This window comes from Watersipora subatra, chromosome 6 (assembly GCF_963576615.1).
Source record: "Watersipora subatra chromosome 6, tzWatSuba1.1, whole genome shotgun sequence".
In the NCBI taxonomy this organism is placed as follows: Eukaryota; Metazoa; Bryozoa; class Gymnolaemata; order Cheilostomatida; family Watersiporidae; genus Watersipora; species Watersipora subatra.
This window is the reverse complement of record NC_088713.1, coordinates 48,246,834-48,274,800: the sequence shown is the minus strand read 5'-3', so window position 1 is coordinate 48,274,800 and position 27,967 is coordinate 48,246,834. Positions and strand designations below refer to the sequence as shown.

The following is a 27,967-nucleotide window of genomic DNA, read 5'->3' as shown; positions in this document are numbered from 1 at the left end:
TAAGAAAAGGTGTTCGAGTTATCAGAGCATTCTAGCTATCAGAGCACTGTCACAAGTCCATGTATTAATTAGTAGATAAATGTACATATGTAAGGTATAGCTACAAGCTATACCTCACGAACAATACAACTAAATCAAAACGACCAACAATGACCTTTATTCTGTTCAACGAGAAACATCGCAATCAACAGCTGTTACTAATCACCAATTCACCTGTCAGACCACCCATCCGCGTATCTCCCCACATTGGAATATTTAATAATAACATTTTATAGTTTGTTTGACACCTGTTATCTCTTCGTATCCCACTCAACTGATAACCTGTTTAGTGCTTTGTTTTGCAACTGGATTTCTACTGATATTGTCTGTTCTTGTGTCTGTAACTAAATTCATACAGCAAATTAATTATGTATGTGTCTCTCGCAACCTGCTCTTGTATTCATAACAAATTCATATTATACTTACAACATCCTGACAGATGTTATTTTATCTGATGCCTAAATACTTTTGGTATTGCCAAACCTATAAAAGGCAATACACTTTTTATATGCAGCAGTCTGTTGTATACAACCTTCACTAATGCTTGTATATACGTACTCAAATATACTTATTCGCATCTAGGCAAGATAAACTTGTTACTTAGTATAACTAAGTAGTGAACTTGTTGCTGTGTGCAAGAACGAGTTCAAGTGTCAGTTGGCTGTGTGCCCTGACATTTTTGGTGTCAGAAGTTGAGAAGTATCTACAACTAAGACATGACTGACGAGGAGCCTACTGGGCAAGCTGCGGTTGATGCCCAGGTTTCTGCTGCGGTAGAGGAAGAAGTTGTGGAGAACCCCGCTGAGGTGGGAGACGATGAGGCTCAGGCTGAAGGCTTGCAAAGGCTGAGAGGTCAGATGACGGCAAGATTTGCGGATGTGGCCGACCATTTAGACGCCACCAACAACAGGATTGATGGCGTAGAGGAAAGATTGGACCAAGTGCTGTGTGCAATTGGCAGACTAGAAAGGCGTCTGGGAACGCAGGAGACAACCAGACCAGAGAAGGAGGAGAGTGAGATCTCATTTGACGGTAAGTCAGTTAATTATAGTTCAAAGAAAGACTGGGTCAAATTCGGTCTTGTGTACTCTGGAAAAACCGCAGAGGAAGATTTTGACTCATTTTGCTTACGTTTTGAGACATGCTGTAATTTGAACGACGTACCTAAGGAAAGTTATACAATGCTTTTGGGTGTTTATGTTAAAGACTTAGCTGCGACATATTTGAGAGAAATAATTAAAGAGGTGGGCACTGTGGCACCATATAGTGTAGTGAAAGTACGCATGAAGAAGCGCCTAACTGCTTCACATGGCGCAGAACAAGTAGCTTTAGAGCTGTCTACCATTAAACAAGGTGCTAACGAAACCGTTAGAAAATACTATGAGCGATTTAGAAAACTAGTTAGTCAGGGTGAAGACTCTGAACTCAGCCCTTTTGTTTTACTACATTTCCGGCAAGGACTGAGACCTAAGATTAAGAAAAGTGTAATGGCGTTGGCAGGCAAGACTCTGCCTGAGTTGTTGCAGGCTGCCACAGGTGTGGAGGCGGGCTTGGCTACAACAGCCGAGGAACCTTCTTCTGTGGCTGCTAATTACAGCTCAGACAGAGGTGACTTTCCACTTCAAAACACTAGGTTTAATAGAACGAGAGACACTAAACAAAAAAGGTTGTGCTACCGATGTGGTTCGGATAAGCATTTGTCCTACCACTGTGATGGTAGCAGTACTAACAGCGCTAACAATAGTAGACTTAGTGGTCATGGGCGCGGTGACAGTAGCCGTGGTGGCTACCAGCAACGCACCAACAACCACACATACAATGAGGCTCAGGGCGACACTAAACAACGCAATTTAAACTCGACTAATGGTAAAATAGTTCAGCAGAATCAGCAGGTGCATCCAATGCAGTCACATCCATGGATGCAACCTCCACCTTGGATGGCTTGGTATGGTCAACAATTTCCATACCCTCCTCAGGCACCAGGGGCATCTTTTGCGTCGACTGGGTCGCAGGAAAAGCAACTTGCTATTTCGAGTGAGAAACCTGAGCCAGTAGACAATTGTACCATCTTTGCCTCTTCTGCTTTTGAAGTCATTGAGACTGTTGAGGAGAAGGTGGTGGTAGTGGAGCCTGAGCCCATTGTAGATGTTGTTGAGCCAGATTTAGAATGCAGCGTTGCTATATTCGATGACACTGACCTACAAACATATACTAACACTGTTTCTACTTTTGCAGAGAACAAATTGTTAGATGTTAGTTTAGGTACAGCTATGATAGCGACAAGCAAGGAGGAGATGCCACAAGAAGACAAAAAGGACAGGTCAATAAAGGAGACGGAGTTGGAAATTCCAGCTCCTACGCAAACAATAACAATTCCTGAGGGAGCACCCGAGCGAGCTCCCCATCAATCAACCATACAGACAATGCCTTTGGATAATAGAGGAGGTCGTTCTAATGAGGTACTGTGTGATCAACGGTCAATGCGAAAGGGTGAGTCACGAAAGTCATGTACTAGACCCCCTGACCGCAGGCAGGTCAATGCGGGCAGAATCAGTCACCTATTACTGAGTGTATTGTGCTTGTTCACTGTGGTTACGCCTTGTGCGTGTCAATCACCAATGATATGTAGGACAGGGCATACTATTGCCAAGTTCAAAATTCCTCAATTGCCACCCTGCATTTTACCTGATACGAAATCTTCTCATGAACCCTATGACTTGACATTCACACTGTACAAACCTAATTTGGTGCAGTACAAAAGTAAGGCATTCCATTGTCGCATCGTGAAAACTGAAATTGTAACTCATTCTGGATTTTTTGCGAATGGGCAAACTAGAACAGATGACTATTATGACCAACAAGTGTCAAGAGACACTTGTTATTCCATGTTTAAGTGGCATACGTCACCGCATGGTGATTTAGTCCAAATTGGCACTTTATATCAAACTGATAATATAGCTGAACCAGCTTACCATTCCGGTTTCTATTGCTGTAAGGACTATGAATTTACTGTTTACAATGCCTATTTATATGAAACTACGGTGTTCAAAAGACATGGAGAAAAAGAAGAAGTAGAGAGTCCTGCTGGTGTGACAAGTCATTGCACCTACCTTTCTGGGTTCTGCAATCTCAGAGATGGATCTGCACTGCTTTGGGAGCCGGACAGGAAGGAACAGTGCCAATACTTACCACATCAGCAGTTTCATGGGAAATTCCAAGATCGTTTCTGGATGGCCGATAGTGGTGAGCTAGCTCTTAGTTTCAATAAAAATAGAATTGTCAATCAAGCTTCGGAGTGTGGTGGTGAGGTACAGTTAAGTGATCAAGGAATTGCGTGCAATAGACCTTTAAATTCTTCTCGGTCAAGAAGACAAATTAATAAACTTGATGGCGCAGTAACTGACAGTGAAGTAAATTCTAAACTACAAGCTCTTGAGTTGCGAATTAATGAGAATTACAACCATTTGTTCAGAACCTCTTTCTTGGCAAATTGTCAAAGTATGCAATCATTGGCGCAGCTAGTTATTTCTGCACTGGAACGCAATCCTACCCTAGCAACACGACACTTGTTGAATCATACGTACATACATGCTAAGCTGACACATGATTTACTATCAGTGTATCCATGTGAACGAATTAATGAATATTCGGTGCTAACTACAGAGACCTGCTCTAGTCGCATACCTTTAAATGCTAATTTGGCTGGGAATAATCAATCAATTTGGCTTGACACCCACACTAATATTGCATACCACACTCGGGAGCTGAGCGACTGTTCTTTAGATCAAGAAATTCCTGTGTCATTGGAAGGCCAGTTGTACTATTACCATCACAACACTGGAGATTTAACTAAAATTACAAACTTGGATTCTATCAATCTAGTATTTTTGAATTATTCAGGTTTTGCCATTGCTCCAGATAAAATTGTGATCCATGAGTTGTTACTCTATGATTGGGATGTTTTCAAAGACAAATTCAGTCTAAATGATTGGACCGGTTCTGTGTCACACCAAACTAACATTTTTACACACCTCGGGACGACTTCTGGTTTTCATCAAGATCCAGAAAAACAAGCTGGTATCTTTGCAAACAATGTAGTAAACACGGGTATGTTTTCGTTTTTGTCAAACGTAAATGAATTGAGCGTCAAACAGCTATGGATTTTCTTATGTTGCTTAGTAGTTACAGTCAAAGTATTGTGGAGTTGTCTGCTTTTGTGCACCGGTGCTAAAAACTTTAAAGCCAATCCGCAACAAATCATTAGAGAATATTTCATGGGAGCTAGTGCTAGTAGAAATACCAAGGATAGTAAAAACACAAACATTAAAATCTCGTTGAACCAGAACACTACATCCAAAAATGAAGATAGCTCGGATAGTCCGTTAGAAGATACAAACATTGACATGATTGAATCTCAAGTAGTACAGCCTAGGTCGGAGGAACCTGTTGTAGTTAAACCAGCTACTGTAGCTGCGAGTACATCAAAACTATTACCAGTAGTAACCTATGAAAGACCACAATGTGTTAGTACCATCTCATCACGAGCTGCGACATTTGATACTTACACCACCAGGGCAGTTAGAATTTCTAAGTCGCCTACTACAAAAACTGCAGGTAGCAGGAGGCACAGGCATGAACATGCTACACGGTCTAAGCCGCCGACATTGAGTGACATTTTGTGTACTTTCACGCAGCTTGTACATGAATCTCTAGTTAAAGCAACAATTGGCAATTCAGAGTTCAACGCATTGATTGATACTGGAGCACAGATTTCGACCATTTCGAAAGCACTTTGTGATAAATTAGGGTTAACCACAAAAATGAGAAAAACTGTAAGATCAATTCGGTCTGTGAGCGGTGACATAGTTAAGGGCATAGGTGAAGTTTATGCGCCTATCCGCTGCATAGATAATGAGCCTGTTGAGGCTAGGCTTTTAGTTATTGCTACATGTCACTATCCGTTAATATTAGGTGTTGACAACTAGAGACATATGGGCAGGCTTTGCATGGATTACTTGACTGGCAAGTTACACATGCTTCCACTTCCAGTTTCTAAAGCAGTAAGAAAGAGAAAACATCCCCCATCTGTGAATGCTAACATATGTACTTCTGATGTGGGGGAGGATAGATATTGTAATGTTTTCACTGATCGAGATATAATTTTGCCACCTATGTCTGACAGCATTTTCTGTGTACCCAGCCCAAAATTTGACATTCAAGCTTTGTTTGAACCATCATTTGTTAGTCCTGTGTTACTATTTGCATCAACTCTTAACGATCCATATGGACATATATATTGCAGAGTGATTAACACTGATAATCAATATGTACAGATATACAAAGGTACGCCTTTAGGAATTGCCAGTGAACTTCCAAAAACAAGATTGGCCGACGTTAACGTACATGAGATGATGGCAGATATAGATGGAAAACATGAGCAAAACATTGATCCAATATCTCATATTGACATGTCAAAATCAGCGCTTTCAAAATCTGACCAACGTAAATTTTTAGAATTTCTCAAAACAAAAAGTAAAGTTTTTGCGACTCATGACTATGATCTTGGTAAAGTTAGTGGTGTTTCTGGTAGACTTTGTGACACAGGGAGTGCAGCCCCAATACGTAAAGCCCCATATCGATTACCCGTATCTCTTAAAGAACCTGTTGATGAGGAAATTTTAAAAATGCTTAAAGCCGGGGTAATTGAACCTGATAATCATAGTGCATGGGCATCGCCTATTCTTATGGTAAAGAAGAAAAATTCATCAAAACTAAGGCTATGCACAGACTTTAGAAAAGTAAATGCAGTGACAAAAACTCTTACATATCCATTACCACACCTAGATAGTGTGAAAGAAATGCTATCGGGTCAAGCGCTATTTACGACACTTGATTTGGTCAAAGCTTATTGGCAAATTAAACTAGACTATGAAGAAGACCAAGAAAGGTCTGTTTTTGTCACGCATTCTGGCACGTACAGATATAAGGTAATTCCATTTGGTTGGAAAAATTCGCCCATCCAATTTCAGAGAGCAATTAGTAAGATACTCGACAAGCTAACATGGTCTACATGCCAGGCGTTTTTAGATGACATACTAATTTTTAGTCCTGTAGACATAGATTTGCATATAGCAAGAGTAGGCGCAGTTTTAGATCGATTTATTGAAAGGGGAATAAAAATTAATCCAGCGAAGTCCACATGGGCACGATCAGAAGCTCAGTATCTAGGTCATGTTTATGACAAAAATGGGAGTCGCCCTACCGGGGAGCTAGTAGATAAAATCAAACGTTTTCCATCACCAACTGACTTATCTAGTCTACGTCGAGCGTTAGGTTTAGTGAATTATTACAGATCATACATCCCCCACTTTTCTACTATTGCTAAACCTTTACTAGAATTACTTAAGAAAGAAAAAGAATTTAAATGGTCTGCACAATGTGAATCTGCTTTTCAACTTCTAAAATCAAAGCTGGCTGAATTTCCTGTCATAAGGTATCCTGATTTCTCTAAAACATTCTTCTTGTACACTGACAGCAGTGGTTTTGCTTTGGGTGCACAACTCCTACAAGAATTTGAAAAGGGTGAATTGCACCCTGTGGGTTTTCACAGTAGAGTTTTAACTCCTACAGAAACTAGATACTCCACGTATGAGCGAGAGGGTTTGGCAATCACTGATTCAGTTTCTAAATTCAGACATCTTTTACTAGGACATAAAGTAATAGTGGTGACTGATCATGCCCCGTTGAAATGGTTGATGACATGTGATCACAAAAGTTCTCGTTTAGCTAAATTCTCCCTTAAACTCCAGGAATATGACTTACAAGTCATATACAAGCCAGGTAAGACAAATGTTGTAGCAGATGCTTTATCTAGAGTCAAGGTTTATGACAACAATCTGGTGGGTGTCACCGAAGCACACTTGGCATCTACAAAAACTGATCTGCTCTCCTTTGCCAAAGCACAGCGAGGAGACAACTTCCTAATACAAATAGTCGACTACATAGTTGCAGGTAAGAAACCATTACATATGACTCCGACACAATGGCGACATTGGCAGAACCAAAAAGACAACTACTTTCTACAAGAAGATGTTTTGTATTACTGCCCACCTGACTCGGTTCGACCACTTTTGTGTGTACCAGAAACACTTCAATTTGACTTGATTACAACGTACCATGCTTCGTTATTTGGATGCCATATGGGCCGTACTAGAACATATAAGCGCTTGAGTTTGAGATACCATTGGCTTGGAATGTCACACAGTGTCGCAGAGTTTGTAGCTGGTTGTATACCCTACAATCAGAGAAAAAGAGCACCGGTAAATCCTGTGTATCCATTGAAACCTTTAGAATGTGAACATCCATTTTCAAGAGTCTGCATGGACATTTTGGGACCTCTTCCAGTTACAGCTAGTGGAAACAAGTATTTAGTTGGTTTTCAATGCAGTTTCACAAAATTAACAATCGCGAGACCAATTCCAGATAAAACTGCTGTAACTGTTGCAGAACAATTCATTGAATTTGTGGTGCTACCACATGGTACACCAAATGTTATTTTGAGTGACAATGGCCAAGAGTTTGTGGCTGATGTAATGGTAAAATTGGCTGAAATTCTAAAAATTGACAAGCGGACCATTAGCCCTTTCTGTGCTCAGACAAATGGTGAGATTGAACGGTGGTTCAATACATTCAGTAATTTGATGTCCACCATAGTGAACCGTACTCAAACAGACTGGGATGTGTTGACAAAATTTGTACTACATAGCTACAACAATACTGAACATTCAAGCACCGGATTTTCACCTAGCTACTTACTCTATGGACGTGACTTAGACATACCTTTCGACTTGTGTGTACCTACCACAATGCCTAAATCATACAGTGACAATAAGGACTTCATACAAAGCATGAAAGAATCATTGGCACACGCATGGGCAGTGACACGTGACCACATAGAAAGTGCCCAGCGTGAATACAAGTACTATCATGACTTGCGTGTTAAAGGACCATACTATGAGATAGGAGATATTGTCTACATCTCGGTACCTAGAGTGGCGGAAGGCCAAGTTAAGAAATTCTCAAAACAATTTCATGGGCCGTATGTTGTGACAAAATTGAGAGGCCTGAATGCCTACATTAGAGCTTTAGGCAACTCAGGAATGCCTGTGGGTGTAGAGTTTGTTACACATTTGCAAAGACTAAAGAAAAGTAAACCTCCAGTGACTAATGACTTTCAAACACCTACATATGTATCTGTGAAGCGCGGTACCAACCCAGGCACTTTGAACGATGACTCTAAGACTACGCATACTACTGACTCTACTGACGCAGACAGTAACAAACCTAGCCATTCTTATAACTTGAGATCGAGACACTAGACTGATTAGCTTTACAGGTATGTTAAAATAGACCTTATCTAAAATGGTAATGATCTTGTTAGCTAAATTAATAGACTTACCTAATGTTCGCTGAATTGGTGAACAGCTTGACTAATGATCACCTTTATTTTCGGTATGCACTGAGGCTAGCTCTTTGGAACTGCGGCAACTGCTGCTTTCTACAGCTGTTGTGAAGGCCAGTCATCAGTTTAGACCCATGCTATGCTTGGCTGAAAAGACTGGTCGGCTCTCGTACTTTGCTGACATCTGATGACGCTGTCGCCATAGCTACCTTATTATGGACTTACTAGCCAAGATAAGTTTTCAATGCTGTTATACTAGCGATTTTTTTTTGTTTGTTTTTTTTGTGTTTTTGTTGGGAATTTTCATTTGAGAGTAGCTAGTTCCCTCTCCAGTTAAAAGGGGGAGGGGAACATGATAGATATAACAATATATGGATATTTTAATCACATTTATTGGCATGTAACTTGTGAAATCTACACGTTCTTTTGCTTTATTGTAAGTGGCTTTAGTCGAATCCTGAATAGTAGGTAGGGATTCACCTAGTTAGGATGCCACAGTTCTATTCATTTAAAAAAAATTTGTTTTCTAAGTTTTCTTATGCAGTCAGTTGAATATGATCTAATGAGAATATTCTACTTCCTTTTATTCAGCTATATAGAAACACGAAACTCCATGATGTTGGATGTCAGAGAGAATACATCAGCAACTTGCCAGAGACACAATTTTGGACATTACGAAATGAATTGGGCTCATTCGCGAATTACAGACGCAAGACAGTCAGTGTTCCAGAGACAAACTGAAAGGCTGACAATTGACAACATAACCTTAACGAACCCGCCACTCCTTATCAAACATCAAGAAGAACGACAACGCAATAACCAACACCAATCTACCTTAAAAGAAGTATAACCAACATCTCCAAAGAGGGAAGGTGTAAGGTATAGCTACAAGCTATACCTCACGAACAATACAACTAAATCAAAACGACCAACAATGACCTTTATTCTGTTCAACGAGAAACATCGCAATCAACAGCTGTTACTAATCACCAATTCACCTGTCAGACCACCCATCCGCGTATCTCCCCACATTGGAATATTTAATAATAACATTTTATAGTTTGTTTGACACCTGTTATCTCTTCGTATCCCACTCAACTGATAACCTGTTTAGTGCTTTGTTTTGCAACTGGATTTCTACTGATATTGTCTGTTCTTGTGTCTGTAACTAAATTCATACAGCAAATTAATTATGTATGTGTCTCTCGCAACCTGCTCTTGTATTCATAACAAATTCATATTATACTTACAACATCCTGACAGATGTTATTTTATCTGATGCCTAAATACTTTTGGTATTGCCAAACCTATAAAAGGCAATACACTTTTTATATGCAGCAGTCTGTTGTATACAACCTTCACTAATGCTTGTATATACGTACTCAAATATACTTATTCGCATCTAGGCAAGATAAACTTGTTACTTAGTATAACTAAGTAGTGAACTTGTTGCTGTGTGCAAGAACGAGTTCAAGTGTCAGTTGGCTGTGTGCCCTGACACATATGCAAACTATATGTAAATCAAACGCATAAATGGCTTGTTGCAAATTATAAGGCTTGTAGCGTAAAGTTTAAAAAAATTTAATCAGAACGTATAGACTTTTCTATCACTTGAGATTGGTTTGTTGTTTTAGGTGATGTGATTGCCAGGACGTTTTCAGATTAAAATTGGCAAAACTTGATCGCTGTTGAAATGCTAAAAAAAGACATCTTGTTCTTTTGAGCGTTTTAAACAAGATCAAGTTTGCCGATTTTTCTTTAAGTTTATTCGAAGGTTAGCTCACTTTTTTTAGCTTTCGGAGGGCCATCGCTAAGCGGATGTTTGGCAAAATTGGATATTGCAAACCTTTAGAAAAGTCGTTAATGAAAATGTTTGGCCGATGATGGTAATGACGACGCCTGAGAACTACTAAAAGTTGAGGTTTATCTCTGGATTAGAATAAAGTGATATTCTAAAGCAATAACAACCGTCACCACAGTAACCGTTGGTCAAAAAACTGTTCGAGTTAACCAAGTTGAGATCGATTTATCTAAAGCAATTTGTCATAGCGTTGGAGCAAACCTAGCCTGTCTTGACAAGCTGTTGTTTTTGCGTAGTTGTCCCCCCCCCCAAGATTACAACGTTTAACCAAAGACCAGTTTCTGTGATAAACTTTAGTAAAACTTAAGAATAAAATAAACTCAAAATAAAATCCATAAGAGCAAATAAAACTGACTGATACAAAAAAGAAATAAAACTGGTCAGGTATAATTGCAGTGGCTCAAAACCTGGTCAGTTTCTGGGTCATTTTCTAGGGGTGGAGCTTAATCCGGAAATACAAAAGCTTTAGTTAGTCGTACCGAGACACAAGGTTTTGAGCCACTGCAAACGTTTAGTTGTTGAGAAATTGAGTAGTTATCTTTTTTGTTTAACAAAATATCACGTAAGCATTTTTTCCAAGCAAATTTTTAATTACAAATATGAGTTATTTTAGCAAATTAACATAAAGTATATACATAGCGGTTTATCGTAGTTTTTTTGTTAAAAATAAATGGTAACATGCTCACGAAACGGAAAAAATCTTCTCAAAAATACACCATTAATTATTCTGTATTCGTTTATATTTGAAAAATAGTTTTATGTTTGTTTTGATATAAATACACTTTTGTAAAGCGGTATTACATGAAATATTGAAAAGTTACGATTATGTTCTGAACAAATAAAATGCACATTAAAACGATTGTCCACTTTGTTACCATTCTGAGAGCCTAAAATGATTCTATTTAATTTCACTGTAAATATTAATATTAGCATCTTGTTAGGCATTGATTGTAAAAATGAAGTCAACAGTAGACAAAAGTTTCTTATCTTTACTGTATTTGCTGCAAGCACACACTTTAACAACTAACTTTGTATTACTCCTAAGTCTCAACTGTAGCATCTTTTGAAACAACGACAGTATGTAGCTACCTAAGGAACAACCATTTAATTGTGTATCTCAAACTTTATTGGAACTTGTTTCTACAATGGTGCGTTGTAAGTAGCACTGCCAGGCCTAGGCTGTATCTCATCTGTTTGGTTCACAAGAAATGTAGGAGAGGAGGCAAGGTAAAACAAATTTTTGTAGTCTCCTGCAATGCAGGGCAGTTATATTTTTGGACTAAACAGCCTGCCTGTGATCAGTAGTCCTCAGTAGTCAGAGTCGGTCACTGTTTGCAGTTTGTCTTAAAAAAATTAATTGAAATGCACTGCATATTCATATTGCTTCAACCCCAAAAGAAGACCTCAGTGGTTCATCATGTATTCATAACTGACTTCTTTTATTCGTCATTTCATCTTCTATATAGGCCTACTTACAGGCCTCCCGTGCCTGTAGTCGGCAATCGTGTCAGTAGATTGTCGAAGCCTCGATAGCTGAATGACATGATTGCTGACGACAGTCAACTTCTACGAAGAGTCTGAGGGCCTACTAAATATATTTTTAATTGCAGTGCATTTAAGCATTATGCCACTTGTTCTTGCCTCATTGTTAGACGAGGCTGAGCAAGCCATCAAAGCCCATAAAATTGAATATGGCAACAAGTTTTACACATACCATAAGGACGGCATATTCAACAAGCATGAAAGGCTTTTTGAAGGTAATCTCGCACTTTTTCTCCACTGCCTATTTTGTGATCTTGTGTTGAAAATGAACATGTTATACCTCAGATATTTTAGTGTAACCTTGATTGTGAAGTGTAACCTTGATTGTAAAATGTAGGCCAATGCTTGGTTGTTGTGCAATAGAAGTACATGTCAATAGTAGCTTATATGTTTTTACGCTGCAGTTTTATGAAGCCCTTTTTGGTTTGTTTTTGTACCATGTGATCTATGACGTCACAGGCCCTACTTGAAGCAGAGTTGACACAATTTTCATCAGTTCACTAGCAACTCACACTGGATACACACCATCTACCTCTCAGCAATAAAGGATTACTCTCTATAGACACTCAACTCTTAAGCTTAATTTAACAAAGTGGATATTCGTGTATATACAGACATGCAGTGGATTACAATCAAGCTTATAGTGCAGCCTTGATTAGAAGATATACATGGGCTTCAATGTACAAGCATTGGCATTCAATTGAAATGACATTAAAAATCATTGTATATATTAATAACTACAATCAAGCAAGCAATAAATGTATCAAGCATCATATACATGCAACAGTTAGTTCTCAATTGAGTGTTAGCAATAAAGTAAGGCTAAAAACCTACAACGTCTTCAGCCAATGAATCTAAAAAATCTGTACCATGATTCTTAATTTTAAAATTTTATCTGCTCTAATTTAGCAAGGTGAAGATATTTGGAGAGGTAAAAACGCCATTCATGACAGTCAAGGGTATTTATATATGTATGGCGAAGAAAAAGAGTATGGCGAAGAAAAAGAGTTTGGCGAAGAAAAAGAGTATGGCGAAGAAAAAGAGTATAATTGCATGTACGGCCCTGAAAGACAGCAAACCCAGAAGGAAAAGTACAAAGAACAGCGGAGGGTAAGTTACCGGTACACCAAGAATATTTTACTCAGCCTATTATAAGGGATGTTTTTGGACAGCAAAACTCGGTCATTGTATGTCCAATATATTTAGACAGGGCTATCTTTCCATGTCTTTGCAAATGCACAGATAGTATAGTATGGAATTTACATAGAGATGATAAATAATATTTATTACTGTTATGGATTTTAATTTTTCTAATTTCTGAAATAGCTATTTTGTAACAAAAGCACGCGTGCACATTTATGTTCTTGTAAGCCTGAAATCAGAGAATGCAGTAAATCTAAGTCTACACTACTGTGAGGGTTGCGACATGTCTAAGCTGTATTCGATACTTTGCTTTCGGTCTCACAGTACATCAAAGTTCAAAAACATTTTCTCTTATTTTAATTCATCTACACTCTCATAGAAATTTGGTAGAATTGCAAAGAAACAAGGACTTGATTGGAATGCTCAGATACCGTATCCTTGACCCAATAGCAAGTGAAGTTTACGGCAATCTGTCTAATTTTTCTTGAGAATTTCTCATCTCGAGGCCTCACACATGCGCCGGATAGTATTATATCGCAGTTCACACCTTTGGTTAAACTTGGACGTAATATTTTATTTTACATTTAATATTTCACACCTAAAATTTGCAAAAACAATCATTAAAAGCAAGATAAAAAATGCTTATTTTGGAGCTCTGGCAACAAGGCCTTTGTTTGGACTCTTTTGCCAATTTGAATTTAGTTAGATTGTGCCCACAAATATAAATATGCTATGCATGTGCGTAAATTCATATATGTTGTCACATGGTGTCGATATACATAATTTACGTATTGTTTACATTTTTAGTCACAGAATCCAACAAAGAGACCACATCCTCAAAACAATACATCTGATAGTAACACGGAGGTACTCACTCACATAACCAGCAATAAAATTTTAAGCAAATCGTGCAATATTAATTATGATTAAATGTGGAATTTCATTGGTAGGCGGATCTTCAAGCCATTTATAGTCCTAGATTAGTAGCTAGAAAAACGTGAAGTTATAGTAGGATAATGCAGAAGAACCCCTTGTGTAGGCAGGATTAGGTTTTAGAAACAAATTATTTGCTGCCAACTGCGATATTTGTTAAGTTGCCTGTTCACACCCAGCCAAACGTTCAATGCCTCGAGCATTCTGATTTATAGCTCAAGATAAGGAGGAAACGCAGTGCTTGCTCAGGACGGGTAGGAGTAAGAGCAGAGGCTATGCGAGCTTCCATAGAAGTGGGGAGCATCTACGAAACGCCGCAAACGACAGCATTATAGATGTAACTCAGACACCTGATGTTACTTTCATACCTAACAGTCCGGTGGGTGGTAATATTCAGTAACTCAGTTTTAAAATTAGAACCCTGTTGCATGATGCTTTCGTGTCACTTTAGTGCAAGTGCTCAGTGTCTGAATTGGAGAGAGTTGTGCAGCGATGCTCCCAAATCTTTGATTTTAGATTTGTAAAGCATATCAAATCGCTGGTATGCGTTTTGCTCCAAATCAAATCACTTAGAAGGGTCACTGCTCAGCTTTCAAATAAAATGAAATTAAAACCATCATCCACTATGTAATTGATGGTTTTGATTTAATTTACAAGCTGGGTAATCCATTTTTATGGTGCTTTGATGCCAATCTCATGATTGGTGATTTAATGTGATTTGCAAATCTCTAATCAGGATCTGGGAGCATCTCTGGAGTTGTTATCAACTCTTTGAGAAATTGATAACAAGGTGCCACAACACCATCCGATTCGTAGACTGAGTACTTGGACTAATGTCGCTGTTGTCTTCTACAAGTCAACTCTATGGGCTAAGTCGATTGAGCAATGTGAGATCGGAGAAGATATATGAAGCCAGGAACTAATTGTGAAATAAAACTACTGTAAAAACAGTAATAAAGTCAGGAACTAGCAAAAGCAGATTTGCCCGTTTCTTTGAGATCGCCAAATTAACTTCCAGCTAATCACAATGTCCAATGTAACTTTTCAATCTACTTCATTAAATTAACAAATAATATTCCTGTCAAAGTCAAAAATCGTCGCAAATAATGCCACTTGAATACTGCATTCACAGTACTTTACAAGTTCAAGGAGATGTAAATACACATGCTATGATTGTTTTTATTTTAGATCAAGGATCTCCAAGAGGAGTTTGCAGGGAGTGAGAAATGACAGAGCATAAATGCTTCCTGAGGCTTTCTAATACATACAATATCTAGATAGGCATAGAACAAGTTTGTTCTCTATAGCTGTGGGTGAACTGGCAATGAAGGGAGGGCACGCCAGAGGGCATCTGGCGTGCCCTCCAACTCATTGTCAATTCATCTGCAGCCATAGAGAACAAACTTGTTCTAGATAGGAATACTTTTATATGCAAAAACTCGAACTGTTTCAGCTTGTACTGTGCTCAATTTTGAGTGAATATATTGACCAAATTAAAACATACCTGCATACATAAAACATTCAGGATTTTCATCACTGATTTTTTTAAAAATAACCCAGACTTATATTCACTTATTTTTACATATCTACATGTAGCATATGTAGCCCTTTTCTACTGTGTTATTCTGTTCTCATTTGTGCTTGTTAAAGGCCTTTTATGGCTTTGGTGCTGATGTGGTAGTAATTAAGTTATGTGCAACATTTTCTTTTTATATCAAATAAAGTAAAATTATTAAACTTTACAATTTATCATGATAGATTCGTCCGATAACTGAAACAACCTACTTCCCATCATTATTCCAGTGGTCCATCACTAGACCTTTTGTCATTGCACATCGACTTTTCAAACAATGTATGTTGTACAACGTCAGCAATGCCAATACACATACATCATGCTAAAGGTTTTGTGTGTGCTGCCCTCTGATTTTCCAGAATTGGCTACATTGTGCTTGTGAAAGTAACAGGAAAGCTGCTAACAATGATGCACAACAATTGCCACATGCATTATTTATATTGGAGCAAGAAAATAAATCATCATGCCAACAGTAAGAAAATATTTTTTGCCCACAAATCAAGAAAATGTTTTTGGTCACACAATGCTGTACATAAATAATAAATATATAAGCAAATTGACAAATGAATACCTACAGAGTGCGGTCATGTTCAAAATTTAAATAAAGTTAGTTGTTGGAGAAGTCGGTGTTTGCAGTAAAGCTAAGATAGACTAATATCTTCTGTTGCCTTTTCACAATCTTTGTCTTACGATACGCTAACGTAAATAGTTACACTAAAATGAAATAGAATCTTCTTTAGCTCTCAGAATGGTAGCAAAGTAGACAATTGTTTCAATGTGCATTTTATTTGGTTAGAACGTAATCACAAATATTCAATAACTTATGTAATTCCGCGTTACATACATGTAAGTGCAATCATATTACAACGTATGTAAAATATTTTTCATACACACTGTATAAACGAATACAGAATAATTAATGATGTATTTTTGAGAAAATTTTTTTCCGTTTCGTGAGCATGTTACTATTTCGTCTTAACACGACAAAACTACGATAAACAACTATGTGAATACGTTATGCTAGTTTGATGAAAGATCTCATATTTTTGATTGAAGATTTGTCTAAAATGATGTTTATGCTTTATTTTGTTACAAAAAATAAAAAGATTACAGACTCAATTTCTAACCGACTAAACATTGGCACTTGCTTAAAACCTCGTCGCTTAGTGCCGACAAAACATTTGCATTTTCGGATTAAGCTCCACCTCTACAAAACGACCCAGAAACTGACCAGGTTTTGAGCCACTGCAATTATACCTGACCCATGGTCAGAGTTGGTAAGGACGAGTGAAGGTCAAAGAATCACAACCAATTTAAACTCAGCTACCAAAGCAGTGCAATCACTAGAAATGAATAAACTGGAATTTGACTGTTCAATGAGATTCTCGTTAATTGCAAAAATGCATTCCACAAACTTGCTCATAAAGATGGAGTTAATGTGGGCTAAAAATCCACAAATTTTATAGATAAATGATCTGCTCGGATTAGCTAAGCATCTGATAATCATTAGTATCAAACTCATCAGTACTAGTATTAGTATTTGGTAGTGAACTTTCTACTCATGCTTTTTTCTTCATAGTTCATGAGAACCAAAGGTCAAATTACGGTCAGCTTAAATTAGTGAAACGTAACGAATAGTCATTTGAAATTATTTTGCCCACAGGAAGGAAAACTCTGAAAATAAACTTGTCTAGCAATGTGTTAAAGGAATTGTGATGGTACTTAATATTGATAAACTCGATACTTCACAGACTGCAGCAACAGGATGACAATACCTTAATCAATTACACTCCAGTATCTGATATTAGAGATAAAGGCTGTCTTATGGAAATACTGAGCAAGTTGGAGCAATTATGGTAGCTTTAGAGTTATTTCCTCTTGTTAGAGAATATCAAAAGGGAAGTATGTGTGTATTATGTAACAACCTAGCATCTATCTGCTTTTTATCACCAGTGTACTCGCTATGAATTTTGTCATAATTTTCATCTTCGTAGCATGAAAACGATTTCAAATGCTGCATATTTAACTTTTTGAAGTGATTCAAACCACTGATTTTTTAAATCATTGCGTCAAGAAAAGAAAAAGGCTGATATTGGAAGAAGGCAAGAAAGAGATACAACAAGGAGAAGGACTATCAGTAACACTTTTCTTTGGAGCGGCTCCTCGGGTACTATTAATAATAGATAACACAGATAATAAAATTTTAGTGATTTCACCATTTTCGATAAAAATGTTGAGGTTCAGTAAAATGGATAAAAGTACTTAAAACCTAGCTCTAAGTATGTTTAGTTAAATAAATCCATTAAGTTAAATTTGAAGTTCATGTTATACATCTGCCTCAAAGGTAAAAACTCCTTACAGTACGTACTGTGCATAGTACATTGTAAAGTTACCTATTAATGCAGATCACAACCACTGAATATACCAAAGTTACTGTAGATACCTGTAGTTACAAAGGTTAACATATTATTTTTGTTATAAATCTTTAAAACGGACATATATATAATATTGATGGCTTTTACCAGGGGTTGTTTGAATAAGATATTAACTATGGATTGCTAAAGAGATACAACAAGGAGAAAGAGCATTGGTCACACTGGAGAGGAAGGAGGGAGATACTAGGATGGACATAGTAGGTCTGATGAGGAGGTAGAAAAAGAAGTTGAAACCTACACTTTGAACCTGTGTGAGAGGAAGCAGAGAAGTACAAAGAAATTGGGATGACTGTAGACTGTGAGCCAATTATTATTAAGAAGTCTCTCTAGCTTAAGTATCTAGTCAGTGTGGAGTAGAGAGGTCCAACAGAGATTTAAGGGTAGCCTGAAATTTCCTTCCAGTTTTTTTTCTTTAGAATAAAAAACTGAAGGGGTGGCACAAGGAAAGATATGCTGATGAATAAGGAGAGATGAAATTCCCAGACTAGAGGCAGAGCCACAATAGGAAATATAAAATGAATGCTACGATAAATGTGAACAAGAACCAAGCTAACAAAAAGAGATAAATGTACTACTTGACTTACTGTCCAACAGACCTGCTTATGGCTACAATCAAATAGACCCTGAACATGACTGTCAGTCACTCAAATTACATGAATATGGAATAAGAACTTTAAATGTAAACATTGAGAAGCAATTCTAATCCTCTGACAGTGCCTAGAAAAATTTCTATAGTCTGACTATGGGTTGAATAGTCAGGTGACTGATTATGACATGAACAAAAGTTTCCTACTGATACAAATAACTCAGCAAGTTGATGGAAGGAATAATAGCCTAAGAGCACTGTACAGGTTGAGAGACAGGTCTGTATTTTGAGATTGAAGAGGTGTTAGTGGTACTGAGTCTGTATACTTATTTACCTGATGAGAACGTAATACCATCAGAACAAATATGTAGCCAGAAACAGTATTGAATACACTGACTCCTAGCAGACATCAGCCATTTACATGTAAGTATACCCGGGAACTAAGATGTCTTACTTACCCTACAGGATTAAAATATTCGTCGGTCATAAAAACTCGCGATTTCGCGAACAGTCAATCCCGCGAATTATTAAACTCAGTATGAATATTCGTGAAAACCTCTGGACGCAGCAAAAATTGTTTACCGTAGACTAGCATGATTGCCTCACAGTTGTAAGCTAAATATAAACCGGAACACGCGGCGTGCGCATGCGTATGATAATCTATTACTAGCCGCAATAGAGTTAACTTTTCCTAGAGAGTGGCAGTTTTCAGCCGCGAATAAATTCATCCGCGAATATGCATGAAAAGACAATTTTTGCGAAATATAACTCCGCGAATAAATTCATCCTGTAGGGTAATTAGAAATATAGATTATGTGTGGGAGCTGAATTGAATAGGTAGATAGGAAATGAAGTTATAAAACAATTAAACAAAAATTCATTTAAAAAAATTTCATTTAAAATTCAAATGAAATATTCTTGACTATTATAAAATCACTACTGTGCATTGATATGTACTCACTGCTGTCCATATGTGAAATGCATTGCAGTATGCAGTAAATTTTATCTATGCAGTTCCATCAATGGTGCAAAACAGTGGTAAGGGTGCCACAATAATGCAGTATATCAGCTATTTCTAGGAATCATGGCAGACAAAGCAGGTATTTGCTGATGGCAACCTGAAAGCATCTCTCAGCTATGGTGACATGACAAGCTAAGCAGGGGCAGCTAAACAGCAGGTCCTGCAAGTGAATAGAAATCAGCTGAATTATAATGTAGAGAAAACTTAGGATAATGTGAAATGCTCTATATGTATATATTTAACTTTTAGTGTGTTGCGTCTGTTTGTGTTAAAACATAAAACATCCGAGTATAAAAATGAACCAGCAATCATCATCACGCTAGTTTAAAATGAAAGAACAGGGGCGTGATATGATTGGTGCATGAAATAACAAGGCAAGCGCATGACAAAACAAGTACGTGACAAGACACATGCATTACAGAACACACTCACGTCAGGACAAGAGCATGACATAAAAAATGTAAAACAAGACAAGTGAATAACAAAAGGGCTAGTGCATGAAATGACAAGTACATGACAGGACAAGGGCATGACATGTTAGGTGCATGAAATGACAAGTACATGACAGGACAAGTACGTGACAGGAAAAGTATGTGACAGGACAAGTAGGTGACAGGACAGGTACGTGAAAGGACAAGTGCATAACAGGACCAGTGCATGACATCATAAATGCAAGAGAGGACAAGCAAATTATATACATAAAAGGGCTAGTGCATGACATGACAAGACCAATGTATGATATGATCAGCGCATGACATCGTAAGTGTAAAACAAGACAAATACATTGCATAAAAGGGCTAGTGCATGGCATGACAGGACAAGGGCATGACAGGACAAGGGCATGACAGGACCAGTGCATGACAGGACAAATAAATTACACAAAGGGGCTAGTGCAAGACATGACGAGGGCTTGACAGGACCAGTGCATGATGTCATAAGTGCATGATGTCATAAGTGCATGACGTCATAAGTGCATGACGTCATAAGTGCATGACGTCATAAGTGCATGACGTCATAAGTGCATGACGTCATAAGTGCATGACATCATAAGTGCATGACGTCATAAGTGCATGAAGTCATAAGTGCATGACAAGACGAGCGCATGACCGGACGAGCGCCTGACCGGACGAGCGCATGACCGGATGAGCGCATGACCGGATAAGCGCATGACCGGACGAGTGCCAGACCGGACGAGTGCCAGACAGAACGAGCGCCAGACAGGACGAGCGCCAGACAGGACGAGCGCCAGACAGAACGAGCGCCAGACAGAACGAGCGCCAGACAGGACGAGCGCCAGACAGAACGAGCGCCAGACAGGACGAGCGCCAGACAACACGAGCGCCAGACAGGACGAGTGTCAGACACGACGAGCGTCAGACACAAAGAGTGCCAGACACGACGAGTGCCAGACACGACAAAAGCAAAACAGGAAAAGTGCAGGACAGGAAAAGTGCAAGACAGGACGAGGGCATGACAGGACGAGGGCATGACAGGACGAGGGCATGACAGGACAAGGGCATGACATAATAAGTGCATGACATGTCAAGTGCAAGACATAATATAACAAGTTACGGGAATCAACTCAGCGATTAGAATTCCTTGCAATACTCACTGATGGGGAAGTTTAGAAGAGTGTGCTAGCCAGTGTATTTCAGAAGGACTTGTGATTCTTGTGGTTGGGCTGACAACTGTCTGAGGTATACAAGAGCCAAAAAACTCAGGCTTTCTACCTGCAAAAACAAACTCATTTCAAACTCATTGTAATGTAAAGTGTTATGATTCTGATTACACTAAACTGTGAATCCCAGAAATTTCGTTTCTTTCCAGTGTTTGTTAGATGATTTTAGAGGGTCAAGGGCATTTAAAAGGTATGATGAAGGGTGCACACTGTGCAGGCAGGTCCACACACATGCTGTGAATTTGCATCATATATAAAAATAGTTTTGTTTTTAAAGGAACCTCTTGACTATCTTCCCCTCATCAGGATATTTACTCATTGAATAGTTCTAGTAAATATATTAGCTATGAAGGTTGTTTTAAAGTAAATTATCACAGTTCAGGATCTAAAACCTTATTAATGTTCATATTGAGATATGGCTATGTATGTCTGTGAAACCAATACTTTGTGTGACATGCAAGATGTGTCATGTGTGACATGTCATGTTCAGCTTATGATAAAAGTGAGGAAACAAGCAGAAGACAAAATTATAAACCTGTTTCAATTATTGTTTCCTTATTTTCTTCCCATTCTTCATGCCAACCTGCTTATCTGCAATCTTGTAAGACTTTTATGCGCAAAGTTTGTTTTAATTAACCATATCTCAACTATGAGGGTCTTTTAGGAAGCTAACCGGTGTATCAACTACTGGGTCTGTTTCACTGTGAACTATAGTCTAACATTTGGACAAACAGTTATTTGCCCAATAGCTGCGAGGACTGTTTTTATCGCTGTAGATTATCACTTTATTCCAAGCCATAGAGATAAACATCAACTTTTAGTAGTTCTTAGGCGTCATTGTTACTATCATCGGAAAAATATTCTTGTTAACGATTTTTCTAAAGGTTTGCAAAAAGGTCACGGTTTACCAAACATCCGCTTGGCAATGGCCCATCGAAAGCGTAGAAACCTTCGGATGAACTTAAAATAAAGTCAGCAAAATTTATCTTTGTTAAAACGCTCAAAAGAAAAAGATGTCTTTTTTCTGACCGTTTAACTGCGATCAAGTTTTGCCTATTGTAATCTGAAAACATCCTGCCAGTCACATTATCTAAAAAACAATCTCAAATAATAGCAAAATGTTTATACTTTCCGATAAAAATATTTTAAACGGTACGCGAGAGGTCCTGTTGAAGACCTACATGAGAGCAACCTGTTGGGGGTTACACTGACCCCCCCAAACCCCCAGGTTTTCATAGCTAGTCGCTTAAGATTTGCCGCCCCAACTTGCAACCAGGGAGTACAGGCCTGCTTTCCAAATTCCAAATATTGTGACATAAAAATATTACTCACATATAAGCTCTTATCCTTAGGAGGTTGTAAAATTAACTGCTGGGTTTAATACGAGTTATTTTTACCAAAAACCTAAAGCGAATGCGATGGCTGCCCAACACAGTATAAGTACGGTTAAAAATACATCTTTCATGATTTTTAATAGTGCTCACAGGGTTCCCTCATTCATTAAAGTTAATGGGAACCTGCACCCTCACGATAGGTGAAAATCTGCCATGTAATCTCATCCCTATATGTACTTTTGAAGAAATTTTAATAATATCAATATTTATCAACCCGGTTTTAAATAATAAAAAGTCAAATTATAATGCTATTGATACTGTATAAGTGTAAATTCCTTCAGCCACAGCCTTTTTGCCACAGACAGTGTTTTTTTTCAATATACTAGGAATACTCTTTTTTTTGTAGGCGGGTTTCCTTTTTCTTATGTTCATTAGTTGATTTTGAAGGTCAAGGGCACTTGAAAAACGTGATGAAGTGGATGCACAACTAGTCTGCAGGTTCATACTTTACAAATTATGTCAGGAAAAGCTCAACCATGATGGCTGCTATCACAGTGATGCTCATTGGGAGATTCAACTGAGACAGAGTATGAGAGAGATTTATGTATTTTAGTTATTTAGTTCAATTTAATTTGAAAGTGAATATTGTTATTCACGAAATAATGTCCACAAAAGCATAACTAAGAACTAGTGAGGCAACAAATACTATGAATCACTACACTGTGAATAAAAGTCTCCTCAGAAAGTTCAAAAGAATAGATTTAGCACAGGGATACTGAAAGCCAATAGCTAGGAGTTATCCTCTCCATATTGACTTTTGGGGTTAGTAAACAACACAATGACTACTTCACCAATTAGGTGATGACCAGTGCATGGATACAGTGTAAACTGTTTAACCTTCACTAAATACACTTGATATACCTAGTAGCCTGCCAGTCACAAACACTGACCAGGATCTCAAGCAAGGTTTATTAACCTAACATCATGAATCAATATTTACTAGTGTACCTGTAAATGTAATAATAAATTACATACATCTGACAAAAAGGTAAGTAAATAAAACTTCCTTTATAAAAAATGCACTCTTGAATAAAAGAATCAACTTTTAATTCAATTTACTAATATATTTCTTATTTAATAATTTTTATTTTGTATTTTATCCAAACTTCTAATTCTAAAAGTCCAGTGTCCAGTATCAATAAATCATCATTTTTCAAATGTCATTTCCACATACTTTTTCTGACATAAAATGCAAAGTGTACAAAATCTGCACAATTAATCTGAACTGCTAAAGAAGTTCTCGATTAGCGTGGGTGTTAGTGTCGATATAACAACCTGAATGTCATGAGATCGAGTCCCGTGAAAAGCAATCATTTATCCTGACCTCTAACTCAGACATACAGACCAACACAGATTTCCCTATAGTAAAACTGCAGCAATTTTGCCCCTACATTATTGTAAAAGCTTTCACAAATTCTTTTTAATTGTGAGACATTCACAATTGGAACCCATATGGCATACAGATACTTCCGATGTATTGAGAAACCCAAAAGCACTCAATGCATAGAATATAATAAGGTACATATTTACATGTTATCACATAACTCAACATAATCCAACATAATGACAATGTGCATGCCTAGAGAGCAACCGCAACTTGGCAGATAGTTGAGGCTAGCAACTCTGCAGGCGACTAAGTGCAGGCAACTCTCAAACTGGCACAGATAGACTTGTTAGTTAATTATGGAGTTGATTAAAATTACAGGAGTCTTATATGCACCTATCAGCTAGCTCAGCAATCCTTAGCAGTGACTCTTTGAGTGATGTCAGTTTGGCGAGGTGGTTGGCCTGCCCTAAGACTATGAGGAACTCTGAAATGCTTTATTTGAATGACTGGAGTTGGTAGCTTTTTTATGATTAACTGTATCTTTTGCTTAAAGTGCTATGAATAAAGTAACCATCAAATGTGGAAATGACTCAGGAATACTGCCCTATAGAATCTTCTAAAATAATCGGGATTATGTGAGGTCAAAGTGGGCTATTGAAATCTACCAATTACAAAATGCTATCTCATACTGATGTTGAACTGCTGAATGATGTCAATTGTAGCACTTCACAATCGTTTCGCAGCATGCTACTCAAATCTGCGACACTCAGTTTAGAAGTGCGATATTCTACCACTCGGCCATCTTTAGTATAATAAAAATGATAGTCCGTGACGATAACAAATACTTGATGTTCCATGATGGTAACACATTTTCATGCAAAGAGTGTTACATTCCGGTAACACATTACAGATGAACACTTATGAAATCTACTAAAGTATTGTGTAAGTTCATATTTAAGGATAATTGTTCTCAATGAACATGTTTATGGATTTGCGTTGACAAAGAAAAAATGTCGGAGCAACATCAAATTTAATCCTAGTATTTAAAAAAAGAAATATAGTTCATGTGCCCTAATAGCTTATCAAGACTGAGTATAAAGTTTAGGTCAAGCATTACGACTCAGTTTTATATTAAATTAAGAATGTTTTTGGGTTCTAAGGTAGTACCACCTTGTGTATAAGTCAAATATATCATAGATCTTCATGCAAACTCATAAACTTTGGGTTATTCTCTTCACACCACATACAATGATTAGCAATCAATGAGGTAATTAAACCACTCTATTAGTTGAAGGATAGTTAGTGAGTTAATGAAAGACAATATTAGCAACATTCACCAAACACACTTGCTATACAACAGGTGGTTGGCAACTTTATTCTATTCATAATAGATTATGACAACGACCTCAGGTCATGGTTTGTAAATAATATGATGAGGCACACAAATGCACCGTTGAGAAGCAATACTATTGTTTTTAACAGACCATCATGTTTCATCTTCATCATCACAGAAACTACCTTAACTCTTGTACAATTATCAGGTGGGTGATTACCATAAAAGCATATCGACTATGCCAAGCAAATCCAAAAGCACCCTAGCTTATCTCGGCATGGCCTATCTCCCATGTTTCAGAAATATCATACCCCTTCTCTCCCATACAGTCCAACAGAAACGCTGCTTTCTTTTGTTCTAAATTGCATTCTTCTGATTCTACTTTTCTTGTCCCCCTGGTGTGTTCCTTTCTTTTTAATCCTGCCGACACAATCGCTATCTCAAATCTCTTAATAAATCTCCTCCATCCTTCCAATTCGGCTCCTGTTTCTTGTCTCAGCTCGGGTGTCTTAACCCCCTTCCAGAAAATACTATTATTGTGTCTGTCGCTCATTTTCCAAGTTATTATCCTCAATCCTTCACTATTGTATAACTTATAATTTTTTTTTCAACTATTATCCTCGCAAATTCTCTCTCTAATCATCAATTATTCGCTATTGCCTAATAATTTGATTATCATCGCTACTATTATCGTTGACTTACTGATTTTCCTTGTAGTCGCCACTCGTGACACCATCTAACGTACCTGGTTTTTGCGTCCTACCTCTCTCATGCTCGCATTTAAGATGTCGCTATCCCCCTTTCTCGTCGCAAACCGGACATCCGGTTCTCCGCATCACACATGGTTGTATTTTTTGTAGTAGTAGATATGTAAATGAATGTTTATGTACAAAAGATTTTGTTCATGGAAATAAATTAGGTTTGAGCTTTGCATGTAACATGCAAAGCTCAAACTTAAATCTACTACTATTTGCTCAGTATTATAGACTATAGTATAAGTACATTATTTTTAACATGGTGCTCTATTAGCTTTACTTTTTAACTCTACAATATTATTTAATTAAATTATTTCATAGGAGAACACTCATCTCCCACACCATTCAGCATTGTATCCGGTGATAATTCTACCTCATGCTAGCCGTGGCCAACCCCTTTGGCAGCTCCCATTCACATTATATTTTTAATAAGCGTTGTTAAAGACAATCTCAATAAACAGTTTTATATTTAGAAAACTGGATTATAATGTCAAATTTTCTGTTAGAGCATGTGCCCCATCAGGAGTCAAATGTGCTAGATTTGCACCATTTTGACTAGTTATACAAAAAATTTTCCCGCAGGAGAACCCCCAGACCCCCCTCCTCCACCAAGAGGGCGCTCGGTTCCCCTCTTGAACTCTCCCTGAGATCATACTTCATAACGTAAAGACGCGCTGACCGTTCGTTTTCCATAGACCTGGTAAATAAATTATATTAGTTTATTTCTCAGGTGTAATTAGTAGCTTATGTCTTGGTCAAGCGCACAGGTTTCAGCTTTATAAGCTTTTACGGGGCGTCATGCAAAAACGTATGAGTAAATGCGAGGTATTAAATCGTGGGTTACGACTGACCGAGCAAAGTTGCGTCTTGTCACCGCCTATTTCTGGCTTATTTAAATAACCCCGGACACCAGTTTGCTCGCTTTTACATTTGTTACTCACAAGGAAAAGTTGCGATGATAATAATAGTTGCCTACTTAAACGAACATTATTAATTGTTAAATTTTAACTAATTAGAGAATGCTGTATCCAGCAGGTGTGTAGTCTAATTCCAACAATACTTTAAGTTATAGGCCAACGGCTTCACTCGTTCAGTAAGAGTAGATTGTATTTCAAGCAGTGAATTGTTCTAGGGTGTTCTGATTTAAATTGCCTAAGAAATTTATTCAGTTTATTAGAATATGCATGGCTTAAAGAACACTTTTAAAGAGTGCAAAATTTTGTGCAACCTTGACTGTTGATTGAAAGAAGTTCGGCTGTAGGCCGGATACCAATAATATTAATTGTTTATCAATCAATTAATATTTTTGAAACGTTTTTTTGCTGTATAGATACTGCGATGCTGTAATTAATGCCATTAATTAAGCAAGCCTAATTGCTTACAGCAAACTCCAACACATAATGGATTTCTACGTCTGTCTTCAATTTGCGTTTATTTAGTTTTGACCCAGGGGAGGTAACTGTAGTAAATTGGCAGGAAAGTTACGAAAAAGACTTTCCGCCACTAAAGCGAAGGAACAACTTGTTATCAGATAGTGGTGGCACTAAAAAGGGCCAAGGGAGTGTGAGCACAGGCTACAGCTCTATGTGCACTGGCGAGTCCAGCAGCCCTAGAGGATCAGTGTCACTGAAGCACGGGGAAGCTTCCGGAGATGGCATTTTAGGGCGAGTCACAACGAACTCCACAGATCGGCGAGGTGTAGGAGCCTGGTCCTGTGACTGTCGCCATCTGGGTCTTTTAGACTCCCTGGAGTAAGGTCTGTAGTCTTGTACTGGGAGAGGCTCGAGTCGCCGCTTGTAGGGGCGTGGAGCCCAGCTATCCCTCCCTTCAGTTTGGGTGCCGACAGACCTCCGATGGAAGGAGTCTTTATGTGCAGCTAGTTTTTC

At 37.9% G+C, this 27,967-nt stretch overlaps 2 protein-coding genes across 2 annotated transcripts in view; one reads left to right on the top strand and one right to left on the bottom strand.

Annotated features, from left to right (window-relative positions):
* LOC137398332 (inversin-A-like) overlaps positions 1-27,967 on the bottom strand; it is a 334,813-nt gene that overhangs the window by 263,438 nt on the left and 43,408 nt on the right. The window lies entirely within an intron of this gene.
* On the top strand, positions 756-8,777 carry LOC137398792 (uncharacterized). The gene is made up of 4 exons (XM_068084968.1): positions 756-2,529; positions 5,395-5,541; positions 6,849-6,882; positions 8,554-8,777. Exons 1-3 carry the CDS (start codon positions 756-758, stop codon positions 6,854-6,856), a joined length of 1,929 nt encoding a protein of 642 aa, XP_067941069.1. The 3' UTR covers positions 6,857-6,882; positions 8,554-8,777.